Here is a 25,813-nt window from a genome sequence, read left to right on the forward strand (position 1 = left end):
GCATTACAGTATCTTCATCACCTAATCCAATATACTTCTCCCATCACACAATATGGTCTCAGCAATGTTTCAGAACTGAAATTGCAATATTTTTCTCATGTCAATGCCATATTAATTAATTTAAACTAAACTGAGTGTCCACTTCCCCCCCCATAATGTAACTATCATTTTGAAAAATTGTTTAGTCTTTGCCTCTTAACCCAAAGTAATTAAAGATATTTTCTGTGAAAAGATAGGACCACTTTTTTTTTTTTAACTTGATCAATAGCAATGCTATTGAAGCTTGGAAATACAGCTAATAATCGAGTACCTACTTGTTTTTTTAAATGTAATCAGCATTTTTGCTGTTTGAGTTTAATACAGAATGTTTCAGGTTCACTTAGGCTACTTCAGGCATGTGTTATGGTTCTCGGGATTTAAATAATTTAACCAGGTTCAAAGTAGTGTGTGTAATCAAAAAAATTACTGGGTTTGACCCACTTATTTATTCTTACAGGACAGAGGTGCTACTTCTACGTGGGAAGTGGTGGATCAACGAAGAGAAGAGCAAAGACCTGAAACCGGCAGCTGATATAGCACAGGAATATGATTGGACTGATCATGTTGGTGAATGCTTTGGGAAATAATTTAGTTGTTCCTAATCAAAATTTCAAAAAGGAACCCTGCAGAAACTTGTCTATTAATAAATAGTGTTAACTTAAATACCTCTCTGCTTGCCGCAACTTGCTTTTTCCCTTTAAGTCATTGATCTTTTTCTGCATGTATTGTGAAATAAGCTGGTAGTAACAGAGGTGGTTTTGTTCAAGTAATGCAGCAATTAACACAACTGAACAGCTGTAAAAATGGGATCTATAATCCAAGTAATTAGCTTATGAGCCAGGTTTGCATATTTTAAATAAGTACATGTTCTACAGGTATTCAGAACAGAGTGCCGCTCAGAAATTCCCTTTGCTCCTGCTGATTATTCATGCCCACTCCACTGGAGCCAGCCTATGTAGTGACTGAGCTAGGCTTACTGAGGAGAGGTAGAGGCAACCAAGACAAAAAGGACTAATTTTTTTAGAACTTAAGGGAAAACCCCCAAATTGTACCATGAGCATAAAAAAAAAAAAAATACAACGTAAGAACACAATTTTCCCCCACTGCAGACAAGGACAAAAAGGTCTGTTCTTGCATAACTTGACGTAGGAGCAGTGCCTCAGTCTCTTCCAATCATAATAATAAACTATAGGCTACCAACACGTTAACCTTTGAGCTTGTACATGCTACTCGTCTGTGCAGATACCAAACACGTTATCAAAAGCACTTATACTGTGTCACTTAAGAGAACAATCAACTTTTCCTCTTCTTGGCTGTAAGTCCAGCTCCATGTCCTGTTCTTTGTTTCTCTTCCAAAGGAAGAGCTCCTTGCAGCTGCTGGTCCTTGGGCTGTACCTTTTTCACCTAGTGGGCCCTCACGTATCCATTAGGCACCTTTGAACTGTATTTCTTCAGTCAGTCAGTCTCCTGTTCATGTACCCTTTGTGGGTGGGTCCCTCATTTACTGTTTTCATCCAAGAGTTGTTTATTTCCTTTGTTTACTGTCCCCTTGGTACTGTTATAGTGTAGATTTTATTTCCCTCTACTTCTGTTCACCAGGAGTGTGTGCTCATGGAGCCATGTTTATTTTTTTCTGCTTCTCCTAGGCTGAAACCTTTTCTATTTTTCTTCTTTCCGCTCCCCTACTTTTATTATCCTGTTCTTTTAGCACCTGACCTCCTACCCAGGCTCCAGTTCATCTGCTAGCTCAGCACCTAGACTTTTCTCCAACAGCTTTTTTTCCCCCTCTCAACTTCCCTCTTTGAGTGGATGCCCCAGGACAGCATCTGGTGCTGTTACAGCAGGTGCTAGTGCTACTGCTATTGGCAAGGTTACTACTCCTATGGTTTTTGGTAAAATTATCAGAAGTGCTTTAAGTGACTTAGTCAAGGGGAGAGGGAAATTTAAGTTGCTTTTGAATTTTGCCCCACTTATAGTACTCTGGCTTCTACATTATTTAAACCTCCATAAAACACTGCTATTAAAGTATATAAATAAGTAAGCCACTTAGGCCATCTGTAGTCTCCCATGGCATTCCAGGTCATGGCAAAGATGAACTACAGGTGCTTCCTTTAAAAAGGAAACGACTTGCATTTTCCTCAGCACAGCAGTATAAAAAGTTGAATTGCAGCTGACATTTTGAAAGCGCCGATCTTACAGAACAGTTTGTTGTTTGTGAGGGCAGAGAAGCCAGCATCCTAATGGGAAAAGGAACATAAGCAATTTAGAAACTAAGGACTGGCTTCTTCTAAAAAGTGTTTAAAATTCAGCTACACTATTCTAAAATATTAAACTGCTTTATAGCCTAATCTGCTAGTGCAGACCTGTGCAAAGTCTCAGAGAAGGTGCTGCAGCACTTGCACTGACATAGGGCCTATTAAGAACACACTCTTTCCCCACTGTAGACAAGGAAAAAAAGGTCTGTACTTGCATAACTTGAAATAGGAGCAGGACCTCAGTCTCTTCCAATGAGATTCCCCATAACCACCTCCAGCTCAGGAATAGAAAGTTACAATTAACAGTAGACACCATGAAAACAAGCATTTAAAAGATGTAGACTGTTGCTCTGAGTTCTTCTTTAACCTGTAAAGAAACGAGCTCTCACTTCAAGAATGGGTTAGGTAAAAGGGTGGGAAGGGCTTCCACTTACTAAAAGACAACTAGGAACTTTTCTATGGAGCTAGTCTCAATGTATTCTACTGCTGGAAACCCTCCCTTATCTCTACTTAGCCTGTGCTTGCAACCAGCTTCACCACACCCATTTGCTGAACCAGCCACAGTGGCAAAGTGTGGGCAGGGCCTAGAGGGAAAAGTGAGGTGGGGGAGGTAAATATTCTCTTGCCCTTAAGCTTTAACATTTCACAGGCATAGAACAAGCCTAATTCTTAAACTTCTGATTTTTTCCATATCAGATAACCTGGTTAAAGGCCTCATAGACCCTAATCTATGTTAAGTAAAAGATGCTATCAACTTACAGGCACCTTGAATCAGAAATAGCCACAGGTATTTCTAATTCACTTTTGCACAAAATAAGTTACAGTTCCCTAACAGTGGTAGTGGAGAAAGCTCAGGAACTATCAGCATTAGAAATCAATTCTTAACATTAATCCTCACATCACCTCTGTAAGAGAAGTATATACTTTTGGGGATGAAGGAAAACAGATGTTAATAGACTGTCCAAAGACCTTGCAGCAGATCATTGGCCGAGTTGGAATTAGAATGTGGATGCAATATAAGAACCTGAAAAGAACAGAGACCAGCTTTCTGTTATACTTAAGCCAGGCTGCTGACACTGAATTTTATACTTTCTAACCATCCCAAAAGGATAGTGTACCTCTTCCAAAGGGGGTACTGAAGTTCATCTTCAAACAAAAAACTGGATGGTTTAGGTAACTGGTAGTGCAGTATTGGGTTAAAGGTCTACATTCAAATTCTATTATCTGGAAGTCGGTATGGAGTTCTTCAGTGTTTAAAACAAAGCAATCTGTGAAAGGATGTGAGGGGGAAATTAACTTTAGATGATCTACAATGATCTCTTCTGAAGATACAGGTCCCGACAGACAATCTAATGTATTCAAAAGGCTAAAGATTTGCTTTTTAACCATTTCTTTGACTAGAGAATCAGGGGTCACTACCAAGCAGTTTTCCTGCCCCGTTTTTGGGTACTGGCACTCTTCAGAAGGCAGGGAAGTTTCTCTCGCACACACACAACTGGTTGGAAATTTTTCAACAAAATGCTGAAGGGTCTCATGAAAGTGAGTCAAGTTCAGGCTTGTACTGAATCACAGGCAGGGTTACAATGGAAACCTGTCTGGCTCCCTGGCAGACAGACCACAGGATTTCCAGGGTCTGTGGCAGTCCTATCATGCAATGAAGTCATCCAGGAAACCCATCTTGAGTCAGGGCTTCCAGGCTCCCTGGTACACACCTGGGAGCCCCAGAACAAAATCAAATTTAGAAATGTCTTGTGATCCCACATTTCAGCCAGCTCTACACACGATACCATTCATATAAAAATTATCAGTTGTATCAACTCTGTCAATAATAAAAGTGAATGGGTACGGAGGATAAATCATCTTCAGCTAAGTCTCTTCAGCTACTGTGGGTGCTGTGTGGCTAAGCCATTTCAAATAAAGTACATACGACAGTTTTGTTTTATTTGCTATAGTTTTATTTCCTATGGAAAGAATCTTGCTACATTTCCAGAATCTTTTAAAATTAACTTGTAACAATTTGTATACAATGGTGAATAACAAAGTTACTTCTGTATATAGTTAAAACAAAGGCAAATTGAAATTTATACTGACCTCTGATATCAAGCAATTTCATTTTGAAAAAACAAAAACCCAAAAGGTCTTATTTGATTTGGCTTTCCCTACAAATGTAATTTAGAAATAATACTTCTTACATACCAAATACAAAAACCTCATTTTAAAATCAATTCAACAACTGTTCTAAAACTGTAACTTTTTGATTTTAGGAATTAGAGTTCAAAAGTCATTCCAAGGGGAGAAAACGACAATAGCTTCTGTTCCCCAGGAAAATAGTTTACAAACCAGTGCTTTGGTAAAACACTGCAAAGCCTTTTCTTAGGAGTAAACAACTGCTCTAATTTTAAAAGTCTTAGAACCCCAACAGAATAAAATGAGCAAACATAAAAACCTATTTTAAAAATAGGTTACCAGTTTAGAAAGAAAAACAAAAATGCATTGGGGTGAGGTAGTAGTCACAGTGCATCCAAAAATATGAATTATAAGGGCCAGAGCTACTCAGAAGAGCCTTTCTGATTTAATGTGTTCACTGAAGGAAGTTATTACAAGATGTGAAAGTGCAATCTGACTAATATATAGGGTACTAAACTCCATTCTAGAAATAGGCCACTGGAAAAATGGTTTAAATGAATATGTAACATCTAATAATTACTGTAGTAGATAGTTTACAAAATTAGTCCCTATGCTCTAATGAATATGCACATTGAGTTAGATTATAGGCTAAACCATAGAGCAGTAAGTTGGTACTTACTGAAACTTCAAAAAATGTACTTCTGACTCCCCCCCCCCATAAATTAGTTTTACCCCAATATTAAACTATGTCCAGAAGTTTAAGAAACCCATACTGCACAAGTCTCTCAACTTCTGATTTATTCCTGCCTGCATCTACTCAAACAGCAAGACACACATGGAACTGCTGACCTGTCCTCCTTGACACTAAAGTGCTGCCTTTGTTAAATGATGATCCAGCAAAAGCCTTTAAAAACCTTGCTACAGCCAAGGCGTGACCACCCCCACTTTTCTTCTATCCCCTGGGCCCAGTACAGTTTCCTAGTGGACTAACTGTATTTGACTGCCTGCATGGCACTAACATTGTATAATTAAGTGCAGCTTTCTGGCTCCTCAATTATTATTTATGCTGGCAATAAATAGCCACATATGCATACATACAGTAATGTGCTCAGAGCTCTACTCCAGCAGTTTGAGTTATAACTTGTTTTGAGCTGGCATAAAAGCACTCAACCTTCTACCACCACTGACATTTTTGACCATTTAAATATCACTAGTTCCTCACCACACCTAGTACCTTTTCTTCAAATGATTACATTTCACATTGTGTTCCATATTCAATTTTAGTCTAGAGCAGTAGATGGAATATACAGTAAATTATTTCAGCTAAACATAATTCCTACCTTTCATGCCAACACTTCTAGAGTAAATCCTTATTTTAAGGGGGTTCCCCCCCTCTACTTTTTAAAACGAGAGCCTCATTTTCTCTGAAAAATGAAGAGCAAGAATTTCAAATCAGATATTGCTGCCTCAGTGTCTAAGAACGGGCAAAGGCAACCAATTACATTCAAAATTGAAAGGAACTCCCAAGCTTTCCCTTTCCAAAGAGGCATCTTTAAAAAGGGGAAAAAATATTAATGTGGAGAAAAATGAAGTGCAGTAGCTAATTCTAGATACAGAGTTTAATAACAAAATCATGACAACCTTGGTGCAAGCCAAGAAATTCAGTTCAGCTGGTGGAAGAATTTTACTTTCTTCTTAAGTATCAAGTGCATTTTTGCAGTTCACACACACTTTAGTTATTGCTCAATAACTATGAAAGAACAGAGGAATACTTTCACTTTAGTTTTATTATATTATATAACAGATCTGCAACTACAGCATATTTCAGCCAAAACATTTTTTTGTATTCCAAACTCTTAAAAAACTATCTACATTAATCATTTTTTCTATTCTTAAAAAAAAAAAAAAACCTACCTAACATACCAATGCTGCTACAGCACTTGAAAGGGTGCATTACTTATGTATACTCTACTGTAAATGTAATTACTGTTGTAGCCATTGTTCTTCCTTTCCTTCCACTCTGCTGCTTTGGCTTCAGGTTTCAAAAAGTTTGTTAAAAGCTGATCCAACTTCTGAAACCATATCAGATGTAGTCATTGAACGTCCACATTTTTGAAAGGCTTGGTTGTTACATTGCCTTGTAAGAGAACAAGCACCAAATGCAGCCACTAGAAAAGGATTTTGACTAAAGGAAAAAGGAAAAAAAAATCATGTTAATTTTCTTTAAACACTTACACAATCCCAAAAGGTAGTGGCTTATGAAAATGGAGGGTTGCAGTAAAAATTTTAAATTCAGCTGGAATACACTGCTGTCTTGTTACTGAATTTAGTGTTAACATAATTTATATGCATGAATGATTTCTGTTATTAATTCTGAGATTCTTCGGTGCTTCCATGTACCTTCTTGATGCTTACATTTTCTATAGCTGTAAGACTTTCTCAATATTAGAGTGAAGCACATTTATCCTTATTTACCACCTTATACTGGTTCCTACATTTCCATATTACAGACCCTCGTTAGGCTAGAAATTCCATTATGAAAGTTTCTCCCCTTAGCACCCTCCCCCCTCCCAGTGATATAGTACTCAATTATATGAAAAGTATTATGAGGACAGAAGGACAAGATAAAAACAGACTTGCTTTAGTGTAATGGGGGAGTGCTTAAGTCCATTCCTATCTTGTATCTGTGTATGACATTTCTTTTTCCTGAGGGGGGGCTTTACATTTGTTAGTACCAAATCTCTCCTCCTTTAAGTGCTTGCTCATGTCCATTCCAAAGTAGGTGAGTACTTGCCCCGAGCAGAGCCGCCAGAAAGCTTTTCCCTTAGTGACATCTGTCGGATTAGTCCTGGTGCCCCCTGGAGTCGTGTGCTCATAGCACTGGTATAAAGAGGCCTGCCACCTCCTCAATTCCTTCTTACCACCCGTGAGTCATTAGAACTTCAGCTCATCCTTGCAAGTATCTCTGTCAGTGGACTTTGTTCTATTGCCTGTACATAGTTATTTGTAGTGGTTAAGTTTCAGTTAGTTTGTTAGTAAGTTAGTTAGATTAGTGGACCGTGCTTAGTGCGGCTAGCTCTCCCCCAGCACTGGGGCATGCCTCAGTCCCTGGGGTTTAAGCTGTGTGTCTCATGCCATAAGCTGATGCTGGTTAGTGACCCCCATTCCAGCTGCCTCAAGTGTGTGCGGGAGGCCCACGTGCAGGAGCGCTGCAGGATCTGTAAAGGATTCAGGCCCTGCACTAAGACAGACAGGGACACCAGGCTTAAGCTCTTCTTCATGGAGGTGGTACTTCATCCTCCCTCAGAGCCAGGCCAGGCCAACTTGGCACCAAGTACTTTGGCCTCAGTAAGAAGCACACCAGCTTCTCTTAGACAGATGCAATGCTGTTCTGCTCTGGCGCCAAGGAAAGATGTTCCTTGGGCTTCTTGGTATTCCCGGCCCCGACAGTCATCCCTGGTGCCGAACATGACCACTCCTGCAAGGGACTCTTGGCACCGCTCTCCTCGGCCGGCGCCGAGAAAGCAGCAGAAGAAAACTGACCAGGGGTGATCCCAACACAGAGATACTGTCAGAATATGACCCATGCCGGGCCACTCAGAGATATCTGCTGTATAGTTGGTGCTGTTGACTCCAACCCCAGGAAGGGCTCCGTTGAGTCTGGCACCTCTGAACTCTCCAACAAGAGAGAGCCCTTGGACAACTACCCTAGTGTTACCATCCATGCCAGAGGCAGCAAGGGAGGAGCCATCACTCCCAAAACCACCGTCCCCACCATTTGGGAGTTGTCAGTGGTAGCACAAGAGGCACTGACCCCAGGTGCTGTCGAAAGGGGCCACGATAGCACAGCACCAGTCTCCTCCCTCCTGGCACTGCTCAACTGGCACCACTTCACCTTGGTCGCCAGGAAGCATCTCCTTGGAGTTGGACTCAGAGGTGGCGTCCACCTCCCTCGGGAGCCGACACTGCTCTGGTCTGCGTTACCTGATGACTGACATGAGTCAGGGCATTCCACCAGCAGCCTGGCCACCAGCTCAGTGGCAGAAGCCTCTACCCACACCGTCACTTCCCTTGAAATAGGGACCAAGTTCTGGTACTGAAGCTGGTGCTGAATTTCAAGATCCGGCACCGCAAGACCCATCTGGTGCCGAGGGGGAGGAACAATACCCCTTGCCTGTACAGGCTTCCGCTTCCTCTTCCTCTCCCGATGAGGTGGTGGCGGGAACAAATAGAGCACCCTCCCAGGATGATTATAAGGAGCACCAGGAGTGCCTCAAAAGGGTAGTTCAAAACCCAGGGATCCAGGTACAGGAGATTACAGAGTCCTCCAATGTCCTGGTGGACATTCTTGGGCCATGAGACCCAGCAGGAGTAGTTTTGCCCTTGAATGAGACCATTTTGGACCTGATAAAGGCCTTATGGCAGACCCCAGGATCCCCGCAACCAACAGCAAAAAGGAGGGAGAAGTAGTACTTTGTTCTCTACACCCATCCTCCACCAGGATCACTGGTGGTATCAGCGGACAGCAAGTGAGAATAGCAAGGTCCAACTCCCAAGACCAGAGATGCCAAAAAATTAGACCTTTTTGGCAGAAAGGTCTGTTCAACTGCTAGCCTCCAGCCCAGGATTGCAAACCAGCAAGTGCTCCTGAGCCGTTAGGATTTTAATTCTTGGAATTCTGTGGCAAAATTCAAGGAACTATTGCCAGAGGAGTCCAGGAATGAATTATCAGCCCTATTTGAGGAGGGAAAATTGGTGGCAAGGGCATCCTTACAGGCAGCCTTGAACGCAGCAGACTCTGCAGCCTGACTCATGTCTTTGGCTGTGGTTCTGAGGAGAAGCTCTTGGTTTCAGTCCTTGGGCTTACCCTATGAAGTGCAGAAGCCCTTACAACACCTCCCCATTGAGGGTACATTCCTCTTCTCGGAGCAGACGCCAAACTGCACAGCCTGAAGGACTCAAGAGCCACCCTGAAGTCCCTAGGGCTACATACAACGGATCCAACTAGGAAGCACTATAAGCCCCAACTGGTTGCTTGCTTCTATCTGCCACAGTCATAACAAGACTATAGTAAGGGAAGATGTAGAGGTTACAAGAGGAGACCCTCCATCTCAGTCCTCATCTGCTTCCATGCCTGACCGCGTCCCAGGCAACCAATAAGGTCTAAGCAGGCCTTTTGATGGGACGCGCAGGGACAACATACCAGGACAACATATGGATTTCATTTCCCCCATTTTTGTGGACCAGTTATCCCACTTCTATCGAGCATAGGTCTGCATTACCTCGGATCGGTAGATGCTATGCACAATAGCACTGGGATACACCCTTCAGTTCAGTTGTTCCCCTCCTTTCCACCCCCACCCTCCATCCTTCCTTCAGGGACCCTTCTCACGAGCAACTCCTGAAAGTAGGAGCAGTGTAGGAAGTTCTGCCGGAATTAAGGGGCTGGGGGTTCTACTCCCATTATATCCTAATCCCGAAAGCCAGAGGTCTCAGACTGATTATGGACCTGAGACACCTCAACAGATTCATGAAGAAGCTGACATTTTGTATGGTCTCCTTGGCCTCCATCATCCCTTGCTGCCTTCCATTTGAAGGATGCTTATTTTCACATTTCAATCTTTCAGGGTCACAGAAGATTCCTCGGATTCATTGTGAGCCATGTGCGCTACCAATTTGCCATGCTTCCATTCAACCTGTCAGTTGCCCCTCAGGTGTTCACAAACTGCATGGCAGTTGTCGCAGACTTCCTCAGGAGACGGGGTGTTCAGGTCTACCCTTTGCTCCATGACTGGCTGATCAGAGGTCGGACCAAGGCCCAGTTGGGAGTCAAATGTAAATTTAATACAGTCAACTTTTCAGGACTTAGGTCTGTTGATAAACATGCAGAAGTCTACTCTCTCTCCCCAGTTCTGAAGATAGAATTCATTGGGGGTGATCCTCAACTTGGTTCAGGCCAGAACCGTCCCCCTGGAAACCTGGTTCTGAGCAATTGAGGTCCTCAAAGAGACCCTCAGAAATCATCCCAGCACCACTGCAAGAAACTGCCTAAAGCTCCTAGGACATATGGCATCATGCACCTACGTGGTGCAGCGTGTGAGTTTATGGCTCAGACCTCTTCAGACTTTGCTGGCATTGGTATACATGCTAGCCAGACACCACCTGTAGACATGGTTGTCACATTTCCCTCTTCGGTGATCGCCACCCTTTGGTGGCTAGACCCATGGGCCGTATGTGCAGGAATCCCATTCTCGAGACCTCAACCATCAATGTCTCTCATCACAGACACATCAGCAATGGGATGGGGGGCGGGCGCTCCCTCAGAACTCAGAGCAGTTCGCCTAGCCTGCCAAGTGTTCCAACCCCACCTGGAGGACAGGACTTTGTGTTGGCAAGGCTAACGGGACCTCCATTTGAACTGCTGGCAATGTACTCTCTGCTTTACTTATCCAGGAAGGTGGCCTTCCTGGTGGCCATTACTTCTGCCAGAAGGGTCTCGGAGATCTGAGCCCTTATTTCAGAACCATCTTATACACTCTTCTTCAAGGACAAGGTTCAATTGCAGCCACATTCGAGCTTCCTTCCAAAGGTGGTCTCCCAATTCCATAATAACTGGGATATCTTCCTACCAGAAGCCACATACTAACAGGGAGGAACAGACTCCACTCACTGGATGTTAGATGTGTGTTAGCCTTCTACATAGAAAGGACTAAACCTTTTAGAAGAATCTACTCAGCTTTTGTAGCCATTGCAGACAGAATGAAAGGCCTTCCAGTCTTGGCCCAGAGAACGTCATTGTGGGTCTCTTCCTGTATCTGCACGCTATGACCTGGCAAAGGTCCCCGCTCCTCCTGCCATGACGGCACATTCTACAAGGGCTCAAGCATCTTCAGTGGCATTTGTGGTTCAAGTTCCTATCCAGGACATCTGTAGAGCAGCAACATGATCATCAGTCCACACTTTTGCATCTCATTACGCCATCACCCAGCAGGTGAGAGACAAAGCGGGTTTCAGCTGAATGGTATTATCATTAGTATGAACTCTGAACCCTCCACCTCCACAACTGCTTGGGAGTCACCTACTTTCAAATGGACATGAGCAAGCACTCAAAGAAGAAAAAATAATTACTATTCTTCGAGATGTGTTGCACACATAGTTAAAGCAGTACCAAACTGTGTAGACAAGCCCTAAATTACACTGCCTAATAACACCCAAGGTCTGTTCTGCCAGCTGTACTTAGAGCACAGTGTACTCCAGCCATATCCCTTGCAGTGGGGATAGCCTAGAGGCATTACAGCAACCCTATGCTAAATCAGAAACCCCCTTACGCAGAGCTTATTCCATGGCAGCCATCTTTGCTTCCTTCAAAACCAGAGCAGTGTAAAAGGGCTGCAGCATAATTAAGACTCTGGTCCAAGGTTCAGAGAAGTGACTGGTTAAGAAAGCCTCAAGAAACCTTGAGTCCTGGTCTGGGTTACAATGAGTCAGAAAAGATCTACAGATTTCTGTAGCAAAGTAAAAGGTCTGTGGTTCAACTAAAAGCAGACGATCATTATATTAAACAGAACTTGAATTCAAGATTAAATGGAGCAGCACAGCCAAGTACTGTTCCCACTGAAATCCGCAACTAACCTATTGCTACTCCTCTTCTAGGTGTGGGGGCAGCGACAGCATTAGCCATCTTCTCCCCAGCAGTTAAGACTTCCATAATTTTGCACACTCAGATGCTGCCCTCAGAACAACAAGAATCACCTTAGGAATCCTAAGCTCAGAAACAGCTAAAGGTTAACACACATAGGAATCTAGTTTCTAAAGCTACTACATATGCAGTTTATTGCACTAGCAAGCTCCAGAGAGGACTCCTTCCTATATGCTGCAGTCACTGCTTACTTACACATATGGCTCATGTATTCCACCACAAGAATTCCTGAATTCCACTGCCATCATAATTTATTTTGCTGCCTTAATTTCTATTTCCCCTTTCTGACTGACACTGACACACAGTCTCTGTGTTAGCCTAAACTAGCCAGGGAGCACAGAGACCCATAAATGGGGGATGGCCAGCTGAACTGCCCCTAGAACATTATGGGGGCTGAAGCCCAGGAACATGAGCAATTAAAGCTCAGTCCTTTCCCCTGGCCCACATGGGGGAGGTAGGGAAGAGAGATGTTCTGAGCTAGGCCACCTGAAGGACACCCCAGGAGGCACGACTCAGGAAGATGAGGCACTAAAACAAGCTACAAGCTCCTCCTTTCCCTGGTACATAAGGAGGTTTCAAGTGGACTGCCTAGAGCAGTGGTTTTCAATTTGTGGACCCCTAAAATATTTCAAATGGAGGTGCAAACCCCTTTGGAAATCTGAAGCATTACTGACTCTGAGTCGTCCACGGACCACAGGTTGAAAACCAGTAGCCTACAGAATGTTGCTGGAGTTAAAGATCAGGAAGCAGAAGCAGCCCACTGGGAGAATACTATGTGTACATCACACCATCTCTCTGAAGGATTAGCCATCTGCTTTATGTTGCACAAAATGTAATAATGTTTTTACCTATCATGGCAGCTGCAACTAATTTTCAGCAAATGAACTGGTCTGTTTTTCTCTAGGCTTGTCAAATTTCAGCATTTAAAAAGTGTCTGATTATTCTGCTGCTAATTCTGTAGCAAGTCCTTGTTCATTGATATAATGAAAGCATAACTACAGACTACACTGACCTCAGTGTGCCTACTGGATAGCATCCTCAGAACACTAATACAAGTAGTAATTTCACATATGTAACATCAGCAAGAAATCAAAATTATTTTTGAAACTATAGTTTAAAAAAGTGGAACCAATAAAGTTATGGCTGACAAAATGCAAGACTGAAATTGAGAAGTAAAATGGAAATCTGAAGAGCAAACAGTCAAAGAAGCAGAAATAAAAAAAAAAGACATTCTTTAAATAATATCACAAACAGAAAGCCTGTGAGAGAACTGGTAGGGTCTGCTGGACTACAGGAAGTAAAGGGAACAATTAAGATAAGGACATTGCAGAGAAATTAAATTGATGCAAAGAAGTCACCAAAGATAATATTGGGGAGATACCTAACCAAGATCTACTCTTTTCAGTGAGTGACGATGATTGAGATATTGGAACAACTGGATTAAAAAGTAACCAGCAGAAGGATTAGCCAAGGAGAGGTTACTTACCTTACAGTAACATGAGTTCTATGAGATGTTTTGACTCTATGGGTACTCCACTATGGGATGTGCATGCACCCATGTGCTCTTGACCAGAGAATACCCAATAGTGTCCACAGGCCTGCACCTATGCGGCGCAGAGCCTCATGCCTCCATACAAGGGCATACAAGGAGGCATGGGCCTGCCGCCATTCATTTCCTTCTCGACTGCAAAGCTGAAGACTCCACAGCAGATGGGTAAAAGGGCGGGAAGTGGAGCACCCATAGGGACAAAACATCCTGAAGAACTCAAGTTAGTGTGATCTAAATAACCGCTCCTCCTCTTTTCAATATATGTCCCTGTGCATGCTCCACTGTAGGGTACTTCACTGAAGAAGGGAGTGCTGAGGAGCCAAGTCCAGGACTGCTCGGAAGACTGTAAAAGATAGTATCATCACTAGAAGCAGGTGAGTTGGCGTAATGCTTTGCAAAGGTATGGATGGATGGTGCAGACCCGCTGAGGGAGCTGCATACCTGCAGATTCACAACAGTTTAAGATGCAGCCTGAAACCCATTTAGATAGAAATAACTTATCTCCCCACAAAGGTTATCATTTGAAGAGACAACCTTGGAGAGATCCGAAAGGTCTTAGTCCTATCAAGGTAGAAGGTATAGGCCCTTCTGACATCCAGTGTGTGAAGGCTCGTCTCCTCTCTGGAGGCATGTGGTTTAGGGTAGAAGACTGTTAGGCAAGTCTCTTGGCTAATGGGATATTCCAAAGAAATGTGGATGGGGAAGCAGTGTGACTTTGTCTCTATATAAGATGGCATATGGTGGGTCAGCCATAAGAATGCTGAGTTCTCCCATTCATTTGGCTGATATGACAACTATGAGGAATGAAGTCTTAATGGGGAGGTGGAGGAGAGAGCAAATAGCCATTTGTTCAAAAGGAGGCTTCCTCAGAGCATTAAGAACCAGGATGAGTTCCCACTGAGGGGGTCGGAGGAAAAAGATTGTGAAAGCCCTTGAGGAATCTGGCTGAGGTAGGATGGGCAAAGCCTGAAGCCACGGATGGGTGAGTGAAAGGCTGTAATGCTGGCCAAATGCACTTTAATTGAGCTTATTGATAGCCCTTGTGTCGTAAGTGTAACAGGCAATCCAGGATCTTGAAAGGCGGGACTCTGAGGCTTGAGAAGGTGGAAGAAAGCACCAGGAATAGAGACGTGTCCACTTTTGAAGGTAAGTTTTTTTGGGCACTAGAGGTCTCCTACTAGATAGGAGACTGTCTGAACTCCAGTAGAGCAGATTAGTTCCATGCTTGATAACAGAAGCCAAGCTGTCTGATGCAGGAAGGAGGGGCTAGGATGGAAGTGGGTCCCTAAATTCTGTGGCAGGAGGTCCTTCCTAGGAAGGAGTCTAGAATCTTCTGCAATAATGTGATACATGTGCAAAGGCTGTCTGCTTAGAGTATACACTGATCTTAACCATGTTTGAAAACATGCAAGATGCAGACTTGCATGAAGTGCTACAAATATGGAGGCTGACATGTTCCAAGAGTTGCAGGCAAGTCCTTACAGATGTTTGTGGACTGCACTGTACTGTCAAGATTAGACTGGATAGTGTGGAAAACCTGTATTTGGATAGGTAGACTCTGGCTGTTAGGGAATCCAGGCAGTGGTGAGCTGGAGCTGGTTCCCACCAGTTCGCAGGAACCGGTTGTTAAATTTAGAAGCCCTTTTAGAACCGGTTGTTCTGGGACAACCGGTTCTAAAAGGGCTTTTAAATTAAACAAAAGCTCCAGCAGCTGTCGCCCCACCCCCAGCTCACCTCACCTCACCTCCCCCTCCTCCCATAAACTCCTCCCCTTCCCTTGCTTCCTGTGAGCGCGGGAAGCCTGAAAACAAGCTGCAGCAGGTAAGCTGGGGCGGGCTCCAGGGAGGCGCAGCGCAGCTCCAGCCCGGCCCCAACCGAGTGTCCCCGGCTCCGGCCCAGCCCCAACTGAGCACCCCAGGCCGGCTCGGGCCCCGCAATGCCAGCCCAGCTCCGGTGGAGCACCTCCGGCTCCGGCCCGGCCGAGCGCCCCAGCCCAGCTTGGGTCCTGCAGCGCCGGGCCCAGTCCCGGCTGAGCGGCTCCGGCCCTGGCTGAGCGGCTCCAGGCAGCGCGGTAAGAGAGCAGGGACGGGGTGTTGGAAGAGGGCTGGGGAATTTGGGGGGTTGTGGGGGGGTGGATAGGGGTCGGGGTAGTCAGAGGGCAGGGAACAGGGGGATTGAATGGGGGCAAGGGTCCTGGGGGGGCAGTCAGGAAGGAGTAGGGGTTGGATGGGATGGTGGGGGGCAGTCAGGGGACAGGGAAGGGGGGTGGATGGGGCAGGGGTCCCGGGGGTGGGGGGGGAAGGGGGTCAAGCAGGGCCGGCTCTAAGCACCAGCAAAACAAGCTGGTGCTTGGGGCGGGACATTTTTAGGGGCAGCATGGCAGGCGCCAGAATGCCGCCCCTAAAAATGTGCCCCGGCTGCCCTAGCTCACCTCCGCTGCTGCCGCCGCTCGCACATCACTGCTAGCCCTCCCTCCCAGGCTCTCAAACCTGGAAGGGAGGGGGAGATCCTGAGCGGCCGCGGCGCGTGAAACAGCTGATTCGCGCGCCGCTGCTCCCCCTCCCTCCCAGGCTTGAGAGCCTGGGGGGAGGAGGCAGGGCTGGGGATTTGGGGAAGGGGCGGAGTTGAGGCGGGGCCAGGGGGTGGGGTAAGAAAAAACAGGGGGCAGGGGGTGCGGCCAAAATTTATTTTGCTTGGGGTGGGAAAAATCCTAGAGCCGGCCCTGGGGTCAAGGAACGTGGTGGGTTGGATGGGGCAGGAGTCCCGGGGGTGGACACGCCCCTCTCGCGAATTGAGGAGGAGGGAACCTGTTAATATTTTGGCAGTGCATCACTGAATCCAGAGTAGCGCCTATAATGTTTTTTTGTTTTGGGGTTTGTTTTTTTGGATTGCAATTAGAATAGATTTCTTGTAACTTATGAGAAGGCCCAGAGATTGGAAGAAGTGGTGCTTTGGAGGTTGCCAACTGAAGCTGTAGGTCTGACTGGCCTATGATCAGCCAGTTGTCCAAGTATTGGAATACTGCAATGCCCCAGTGACAAAGGCGAGCTGCTATGGCTAAAGGATCTTTGTAAAGACCCTCAAGGCCACGGAGAATTCAAAGAGGAGGGCTCAATATTGGTAGTGATATTATCCTATTACAAAGTGTAGAAAACGCTTGTGAGAATGGTGGATGGCTACCTGAAAGCAGACATCTTGTAGATCAAGGGCAACAAACCAGTCTTCCAGATCTAGGAATGGAATAATGGTTGCTAGAGTTACCATTCTGAAAAGCTGTACAAGGACATAGTGATTCAAATTCCTGAAGTCGAGGATTGTGTCCACCTTCTGTGCCTCTTGAGGACTAGGAAATAGCTGGAATAGAACCCTCTTCTGACAAACTCGGGTGGTACCAGTTCTATCACCCCTAATAATAAGAGACTACCACCTGTTGTAGGAGCTCCTTGTGAGAAAGGTCCCTAAAGAGAGGGGGTGGAGGGTAGAGTGGATGTTTACAGTGTAACCCACCTTTGACAACCGCCAAAATGCATTTGTCTAAGGTGATGTGTTCCCAGGCAAGTAGGAATTCGGACAGGCAGTTTTCAAAGCTCGGCTGGATGGAACAATCGCACCGCATAGAATGGAGGAGGTTGCTCGGTGCCCTCAACTGAGGTATCAAAACTGCCTCTTAAAGGGAGGTGCAGACTGGATAGTTGTAGAGGCAGATGGACCTCTGTTTTGGGGTTTAGGTCTTCTCCTGAAGGGCTCCAGGGTTTGGGGAAAGCATGATGGTATTGAAAGAGCCTGGACTGCTGAGTGGTTTGAGATCTGCTAAAACATATTTATGTTGCAGGGACATAAATTCCCATAGACCAGAGTGTTGCCCTGGAGTCCTCAGGCTGTAGAAAGAGGAGTCCAGGTGGTCAATGAAAAGCTTGGGCCCTTCACTGGAAATGTCATCTACAGCGTTCTGCTCCTTTCTTATGAGGCGAGAAGACTGAAACCAAGATGTTCTTCTCATAATCACAGCCATGGTCATGGATTTAGAGCATCTAGAGCAGCCTGCAGGCAATTAACTGGCCTTCAGAAATGAGGGACAGAATTTGGTGTCTCTTGTCTTGTGGCAGGTGTTCAATAAAGTGTGTGAATTTCGAGTAATTGTTGAAATCCTATTTCATCATCAAGGACTGATAGTCGGCAATTCAAAATCGAAGAGCAGATGATGAGTATTTCCTGTCTAGTAAGTCCAGTTGTTTGAACTCCTCATCCAGAGGGGGTCTAAAGCAAGTCTGACTGTTCCCTTTGCTGGCTATGTCCACTCTTAGGGAATTAGGGGTAGGATAGGAGAAAAGATGCTCCATTCCCTTAGGTGGAATAGAATTTTTTTTTTCCCCATCTGTCCACTTACAGGTGGATAGAACTGTGGCAGGTGTTTGCCACAGAGTGTGAGCGGGAGATGATAATCTTTCCCTTGGGATTGATGTTAAATTACTCACGAAAGAGAGTGCCGGGACTCCTGGCCTTCTTCCAAGAGGATCAGTACAGAGTTTGCCAGGCACTTCATGAGGTCCTAGAAGGCTCTTAAGTCATCAGCACATGATGGTGGTAGTGGCATTGCTGCCTCCTCTGGAGAATGAGGATCAGCTGGCTGAGGAAGCAAGACCTCTTCAATCTGTGGTTCTTGCTTCTCCTGTGTACCATCTAATACTGACAAAGCGTGTGGTACTGGAGACTAGTTTATCGGTACCGGAGGGTGATACGGTACTGCTGGGAGCTGAAGTTTCTTTTTGGTTGACATCCTGAAGAATTGTTCTTCAAAGCGGCCCTGTGATTCCAGCAGGCACAGTGTAGAGGGGGAATCAGAGAGGGGGTCACCAAACATGGTCACAGTCGCAAGACCTAGGAGATTTGGTTAGTTTTGGGAGACCCTCTTCATTAAATGGGCTCACAGGAGCATCACAGTATGGTATAGAGGTTAGGGAAAACTAAGTTTGGGGCAGGCTTCACGTATTGTTACCAGTACCAAAAGATTGGAGGCTCAACTGAGAATTGGCATGCAGGAGCCAGGGCTGTATTGGGGGGGGGGGGGTCTATGATAGACCTCTTTGAAATGAGGGACTCCAGTTCATCCAGAACTACGAGGTGCTCTGTGGAAAGGAATCTGGAAGGCAATGGAGGGCTATGATAGCCAGTGGCCATAGCCAAGGTCAGGACTGGAGTGGATATTGGGAAGTAGCTGGTGAATGAAGTACTAAAGAGTTCTCCAGATCTTCTCGGACCTCAGAGTTATGGTAAGATGATGGTACCGGAGCATGTGGGGTAGGTGTGTGTGTTGTGATGCCAAGATGTCAGATGGCACCAATGACAATGGCGCCCTGAGAGTAGAGGGCTTGTCCATGTGGAATTTTTTATGCAGTACTGGTGCCTCAGTGCTATCCTTTGAGGGATGCGAGGTCTCCTGATAAGTCTTTTGGGTTGAACCACCTCTCGTTTGTTTCCCTGCTTGGGGAAGTTTGCTTCTTTTCCCTGAAGGTCTTGGTGTCAAGGGCTGCTGAAAAGGTTCCAGCAGACACTGGAGTAGCCTGAGATGTTGAGGCTCATGTACTGGGGCAGGGGAGGCAGCAGATACATCTGGAGCTAGGAAGAGTTCAGTATAGTTTCCCTGTCTTTCTTGGACCTGCCTTTGAACCCCAAGTAGACCGTGCACTTTGAAGGAATGTGGGATACAGTCAAGCACCTCAGGCAATTAAGAGTGTCCATTGCTATAGGGAAAAAACCTCTGGCAGATCTGATAGGGTTTTTAGGCATAACCAAGAGGATCTAGACATTAACTCCAACTTCTAAGGGTTAAAACTATTCCCTCTCCCTTCCCCCCAGCGCACAACTGTGCTACAGTTGAAATAAAACCAATGAAATAAAATAAAACAAGTAAAGGTTTCACAGGGAAAAGGCAGAAAGCTGAAAACAGCGGACACCAAATTTCTCTGTCTTGAACTGCAGGTAGTTAAGAAGGAGCTGAGTAGGGGCGGGCCCACATCTCCTCATATGGCCTCATAGGGAGACATGGGGCACTACTCTTCACTGGTGCGGACCCGTGGAGACTATTCTGTATTCTCCAGTTAAGAGTGCATGGGCACGCACACATCCTACAGAGGAGCACCCATAGAGACATATACTCAAAGAACTAAGAGTTCTCAAGAAACTTAAGAGTAAAATGGCTGAGCTGCTTCTAAAAATATGTAATCATTAATATCAGCTCCTATACTGGAAGGCTATGAGTAACTAATGGCTATTAGCCTGGATGGGCAGGAATGGTGTCCCTAGCCTCTATTTGCCAGAAGCTGGGAATGAGCGACAGGGGATGGATCACTTGATTACCTGTTCTGTTCATTCCCTCTGGGACACCTGGCACTGTCGGAAGACAGGATACTGGGCTAGATAGATCTTTGGTCTGACCCAGCAGGGCCATTCTTATGTTCTTATATTCTAACTATTAAAAAAGAAAAAGGCACTAAGGATGATGCTAGGATTTACAGATCCATGATCCTTACTTCAGTACCAGGAGAATAAGTAGAAATGATTATTAAAATTAGAATAAAAAAACACACCTAGATGAAAATGATAATGGGAACAAAGAACTGGGCATCATAAAGAAGTATGGGCTGGATGAATGGACTGTAAGGTGGATAGAAAGCTGGCTGGATCGTCGGGCTCAACGGGTAGTGATCAATGGCTCTATGTCTAGTTGGCAGCCGGTTTCAAGCGGAGTGCCCCAAGGGTCGGTCCTGGGGCCGGTTTTGTTTAATATCTTTATTAATGATGTGGAGGATGGTGAGGACTGCACTCTCAGCAAGTTTGCAGATGAAACTAAACTGGGAGGCGTGGTAGATACACTAGAGGGTAGGGATTGGATACAGAGGGACCTAGACAAATTAGAGGATTGGGCCAAAAAAAACCTGATGAGGTTCAACAAGGACAAGTGCAGAGTCCTGCAGTTAGGAAGGAAGAATCCCATGCACTGCTACAGACTAGGGACCAAATGGCTAGGTAGCAGTTCTGCAGAAAAGGACCTAGGGGTCACAGTGGACGAGAAGCTGGATATGAGTCAACAGTGTGCTCTTGTTGCCAAGAAGGCTAACGGCATTTTGGGCTGTATAAGTAGGGGCATTGCCAGCAGATCGAGGAACGTGATCGTTCCCCTTTATTCAACATTGGTGAGGCCTCATCTGGAGTACTGTGTCCAGTTTTGGGCCCCACACTACAAGAAGGATGTGGAAAAATTGGAAAGAGTCCAGCAGAGGGCAACAAAAATGATTAGGGGGCTGGAGCACATGACTTATGAGGAGAGGCTGAGGGAACTGGGATTGTTTAGTCTGCAGAAGAGAATGGGGGGGGGGATTTGATAGCAGCCTTCAACTACCTGAAGGGGGGTTCCAAAGAGGATGGAGCTCGGCTGTTCTCAGTGGTGGCAGATGACAGAACAAGGAGCAATGGTCTCAAGTTGCAGTGGGGGAGGTCCAGGTTGGATATTAGGAAACACTATTTCACTAGGAGGGTGATGAAGCATTGGAATGCGTTACCTAGGGAGGTGGTGGAGTCTCCTTCCTTGGAGGTTTTTAAGGCCCGGCTTGACAAAGCCCTGGCTGGGATGATTTAGTTGGAAATTGGTCCTGCTTTGAGCAGGGGGTTGGACTAGATGACCTCTTGAGGTCCCTTCCAACCCTGATATTCTATGATCACTGTGGATAGTTCACTGAAAAACATCTTCCATGCACACTGGTGATCAGAACAGCAAACAATATTAAGATGAATAAAGAATGTAATAGAAAAATAACTGATAATTTTATAATACTCTGAGTCAATGGTATGCCCTAACCCAATATACTGTGTTCAGTCCTGGTTACCTTATCCCAAAACAGATATAGTGAAAACAGAAGGGTTCTAAAGGGGGGGGGGAGGGTGATGAAAATGTCTAGAAGCATACAGAAACTGCCACAAGGAGAGATTAAAAAGACCGAGACTCTTTAGGGAAGACATATAATAAGGTGCATCATAAAAAAGTATAAAAAAAACATTTAGTATGAAGAAAGTAAATGGGATGATCCTATTTACACACACTCAATAGAAAAATGAGGGGTCATGCAATTAAATTTAAAAAGGCAACATATTTAAAATATACAAAAGGAAATTCTTTAACATGGTGCACAACCTGTGGAACTGATTGGCACAATACACCATTGAGGCCAAGAGTAGAGCAGGATTCAAAAAAGGATTACATATTTATATGGCTAATGAGACTATCTCCTGTTCCTAAGGTACTAGAAAGACAGGGAGAGTTATTCCATAACTGTGCACTTCAGAATTTTTTTGTGATTTCCTTTGAAGCAGCGGTACTGGCTACAGAAAGGATATATAACTATCTGGATCACTAGTCTGATCTGATAGGAATTATTATATATTCTTAAAACAGCTGGCAATGACCTTTTATTTTAAAATGTTTTATTCTGAAGCCAAATTACTTCTGAGATTTTGACATATCCAAATGAAATGCTTTTAAGTACCTGTAACTAGTTTAGTTGATTCTTCGGTTAATCCATTAGTATTTTAGAATTTATTTATACTTTTAAAATTTAAATGACAAATTACATTTGTAGAATCACCTGATTGAACCAACACAAATCATCATCAATACACCACAGAGAGAAAACAAAATTATATATTATATATTTGTATATTGTTGAGATTTCACTGCTGTACAGCAACTGCCATTTATTTAATATTATATCTGATATATATTCCGTTTATGAAATTCATTTTAAAAACATATGTTCTGGTAAATAAATATTCTTGGAAATCAATTCAGGTTTGTATTGCTTTTCTGCCTTGTGATCTTGAGCCATTCTCAGAGTCAAGAGACAGTTTGACTTCATCAAAATCAGAACTATTACAATGACTATGGTCTACTCTACAACACAAAGTTTGTCAGGGTGTCAGTCAGTGTCCCAAATTCAGATTCGTTGAGTTTCTTAACGTTTCTACAGGCGTTGCTGTGAAGAACATGGGCTCATATGAGATAAAAGAAGTAACTAATGAAATCATACCCATTAGTTTTTTCTGGTCCAGCAAGAAATGCCCAGTGTGCCAAGACTCCAAGAGAACCTGAAAGAAGGTCCCCTTGTCCACCACATCTTCGGCTGCTTCCTTCATGACTGCATACAAGTACTACAAAGAAACCAAAAACAAAGGGTCATGTATACTTACCCTCTATTTATGTGACATACTACCATGGCTCTGAGGGCTGAGGAAACACTGGAAATGCAAGGTATGCTAGAACATTTCTTCTCTGAGGAGAGACACTGTCAGGTTAGAATTTACTTTAAAGAAGACGCCATCACCCATTTCTAAAAACACATCTTTCAAGGATTAAAAGCAAAATCATTTAAAAATAAAACTTTTTATCTAGTATGCAGTTTACTTTTTCCATTCCTCTCAGCATGGAAAATAGACTGTCTCTAGCCAATTTCACATGTAGGTTTTCATGCACTATTATTAATTATATTACCATAATGACCAGAAGCCCCAATCAGGGCTGGGTCTCCACTGTATGAGCCATTGTACAAACACAAAGCACAAAAAAGTCTCACCTGAAGCGTTTACGAATCTGACAAGTGATTTACAAAGACGGAGCACGGGAAAGAAATATAATTAGAAACCAACCAACTAACTTGTAGTGTTTGGGTTGTATATACTGCTTGGATTTTTTTTTTTTTTTTTTAATAAAACCTACATCGTGGGCAAAATTTGATCAACGTATCCCTTTCAAAGGCTATAAATAATTATCAAAACATTAACATCTTATAGTATCTGCATTAACTGTCCCAATAAAAGGGGGTAGGCAATTTTTTAAAAATTAACAGAAGATTAGGGCACAGAAGTTTTCTGGGTCTCTTAACACACTGTAAACTCTCAGGAGAAAGGACTGTGGGTAAAATTTTCAAAAGCATCTAAAAGTCATTTAGGAGCCAAAGTCCCATTGAACATTAATGAGACTCAAGCACTTTGGAAAATGAGACAAAGGTTCCTCTGAAATCTTTTACTTTGTGTGCATCATATAGCACTAATATTATCACGGACACCATATAAATTACATTAATACCCACTCAGTCTACAGATACAATGCTCAACATGAAATGATTGAGAGAACAATTTTTTTTTTTTTTTAAACAGAAACTTGTTACAAAGATTAATATCGGAATCCAGCATCTATCAGGCTATTTCAAGTAACCCACACTTCCCACAAAAGGTTGTCTGCAAAACTAATTACATTTTATAGGAATGAGGAGAAATTATTGCAAAGCACTGTTAATGTTCTCTTAATGTAGCTATAGAAATTGAATTTTCCCATTACCTTAATTTCTGCAACTTTAACTCGGCCACACTGAATGTATTTAGAACTGTTTATTTTGGCTTTTCCTTGTTAAGTATGTAATGAAATAGTTCTGTTGTTAAATGTAAGAAACTACACAATACATTCACCACAGTCATGTTATCACTGTTGTAGAAGCCACCTAGAAGACAGAGCACTGGATTGATACTCAGGATACCTGGATTCAAATCCTGGCTATGCCACTGGCCTGCCAGTGACCTTGGCAAGTCATTTAATTTCTCTGTACCTTAGTTTCCCCATGTGCAAAATGGGAATGATGCTTACCTCCCTTTTATAAAGTGCTTTGAGATCTACTGATAAACTATATAAGCACTGGGTATTACTATTTTTATAAATGTTAATTGTGACACCTTTATATTGCAGTGTGTGTGTGTTTCCTTTTATTTAGGGAAGAGATTGCCTGTGCTTAATAGGTTGCAGGTAGCATTTAAAGTTATTTTCTTATGGGGGGGGGGGGGGAGAAGGGGCAAGTTCAGACCTTTACAACTGAGATTTTCTTCTGTTCTTTGTCAACAGTGTTACTATGGAAAGGTTAGGTCACAGTATTAGATTTTGCATTTTTATTCTGAAGGCACCCAGCTTCATGGAGTGAATTCAAGATAGTATGGGCATGCAAATAGTTTAGCTGTAATCCAACTCTTACTGCCCACAAAATCACTTTCCTCCATTCTAGACATACTGAGCTGCAAGGACTCACAAAGCAAATAAAAAGAAAACAAAATGAATTCAGGCACATCCCCTCCAAAATCCCTCCTCCAGGGAAACAACTAGACTCACCCCCTCTTCTCTCTTTGTTGCTATGGGGGCAAGGGTCACAAAACCTCTCCCAGATCCAGAACAAACAGAATCTGTCCAGCAGCGAAGCAATTACTTGGGACATCAACCCCTGCTCCAAGTCTCTAAATGTCCACCTCTAGGTCCTGGCCTCGACTTCCCCAAGACCCCTGAACATTACTGTTCATCTAAAATACCTGAGCTGCTCTCACTTGAATTTTCTGCAAGAGGAACCATTGAAACTTTTTATTTAGAAAGTGGGGCAATTTGCATGAAACACTGGGGAAATTTATTTGCACGTGCTTAAACAACAGCATTTAAAATCTGGTTATCACAATCACACCCTTTCCAGTTCAGCTCTAAGGCTGTACTCTCTCTTTGTTGGTGGGTGTGGCAGAAAATATACTATGAGCCCCTCTCTCTCCTGCCAGTTGTCTCAGCAGTAATCCATCTGGGCTCATCAGGCCAAGCAACTGTGCTTTGTTGGTGTCATCAAGAGGGCACGGATTCATTAATCACTAACAACATTTTAGCAGATGCCACCACAACATGCCCAGAAGTTAATTTTTCAATCACTCCTCCCTCCACCTTCGATTATGGATGTGTTTCTCAGTATGTACAATTTGTGTGTCAAGTTTCAAAGGTCAGAGGTTTTTTTTTTTAATTAGCTGTGTGACAAAGATGATATAGTTTGGGGGGAAATCTCTCTAATTCTGCTATTCTGAAGATAATATATCACAGGATTTTCACTGGAAGGTCTTGAACTCTTGGCAGGAGGCAGGATGGAAAATCCTCTGCTCAAAGCTTTTATTTTGGCCATCTGAGTGGCAGCTGAGCACAAGCCCCTGCTTATTAGCCACGTGTCACCATCTGCCACTACCTCGCAGTCCCTTAGCCGTCTAGTCAGCTCTGAACTGTGCAGGAAGCAACTGTCTTCACACTAA

At 43.9% G+C, this 25,813-nt stretch overlaps 2 protein-coding genes across 10 annotated transcripts in view; one reads left to right on the top strand and one right to left on the bottom strand.

Moving 5' to 3' along the window:
* The window catches only part of CARS2 (cysteinyl-tRNA synthetase 2, mitochondrial), a 48,745-nt gene extending 48,041 nt beyond the window's left edge, over nucleotides 1-704 (top strand). For all 3 annotated transcript variants that reach the window (XM_034758158.1, XM_034758159.1, XM_034758160.1), the window contains one exon: nucleotides 497-704. In XM_034758158.1, coding sequence (XP_034614049.1) covers nucleotides 497-571 — 75 coding nt within the window. In that variant the 3' untranslated portion in view covers nucleotides 572-704. The remainder of the gene's footprint in view (nucleotides 1-496) is intronic.
* Nucleotides 705-4,364: 3,660 nt separating this feature from the next.
* Nucleotides 4,365-25,813, bottom strand: part of NAXD (NAD(P)HX dehydratase) — an 87,632-nt gene continuing 66,183 nt past the window's right edge. For 6 of the 7 annotated variants that reach the window (XM_034758167.1, XM_034758166.1, XM_034758162.1 and 3 more), the window contains 2 exons: nucleotides 22,750-22,870; nucleotides 4,365-6,606 (listed from right to left, as the gene is read on the bottom strand). In XM_034758167.1, coding sequence (XP_034614058.1) covers nucleotides 6,456-6,606; nucleotides 22,750-22,870 — 272 coding nt within the window. In that variant the 3' untranslated portion in view covers nucleotides 4,365-6,455. Of the gene's footprint in view, nucleotides 6,607-22,749; nucleotides 22,871-25,813 lie in introns of those variants that run through there. The other variant, XR_004644042.1, reaches the window with a different exon arrangement.

Source organism: Trachemys scripta, chromosome 1, assembly GCF_013100865.1.
Source record: "Trachemys scripta elegans isolate TJP31775 chromosome 1, CAS_Tse_1.0, whole genome shotgun sequence".
In the NCBI taxonomy this organism is placed as follows: Eukaryota; Metazoa; Chordata; order Testudines; family Emydidae; genus Trachemys; species Trachemys scripta.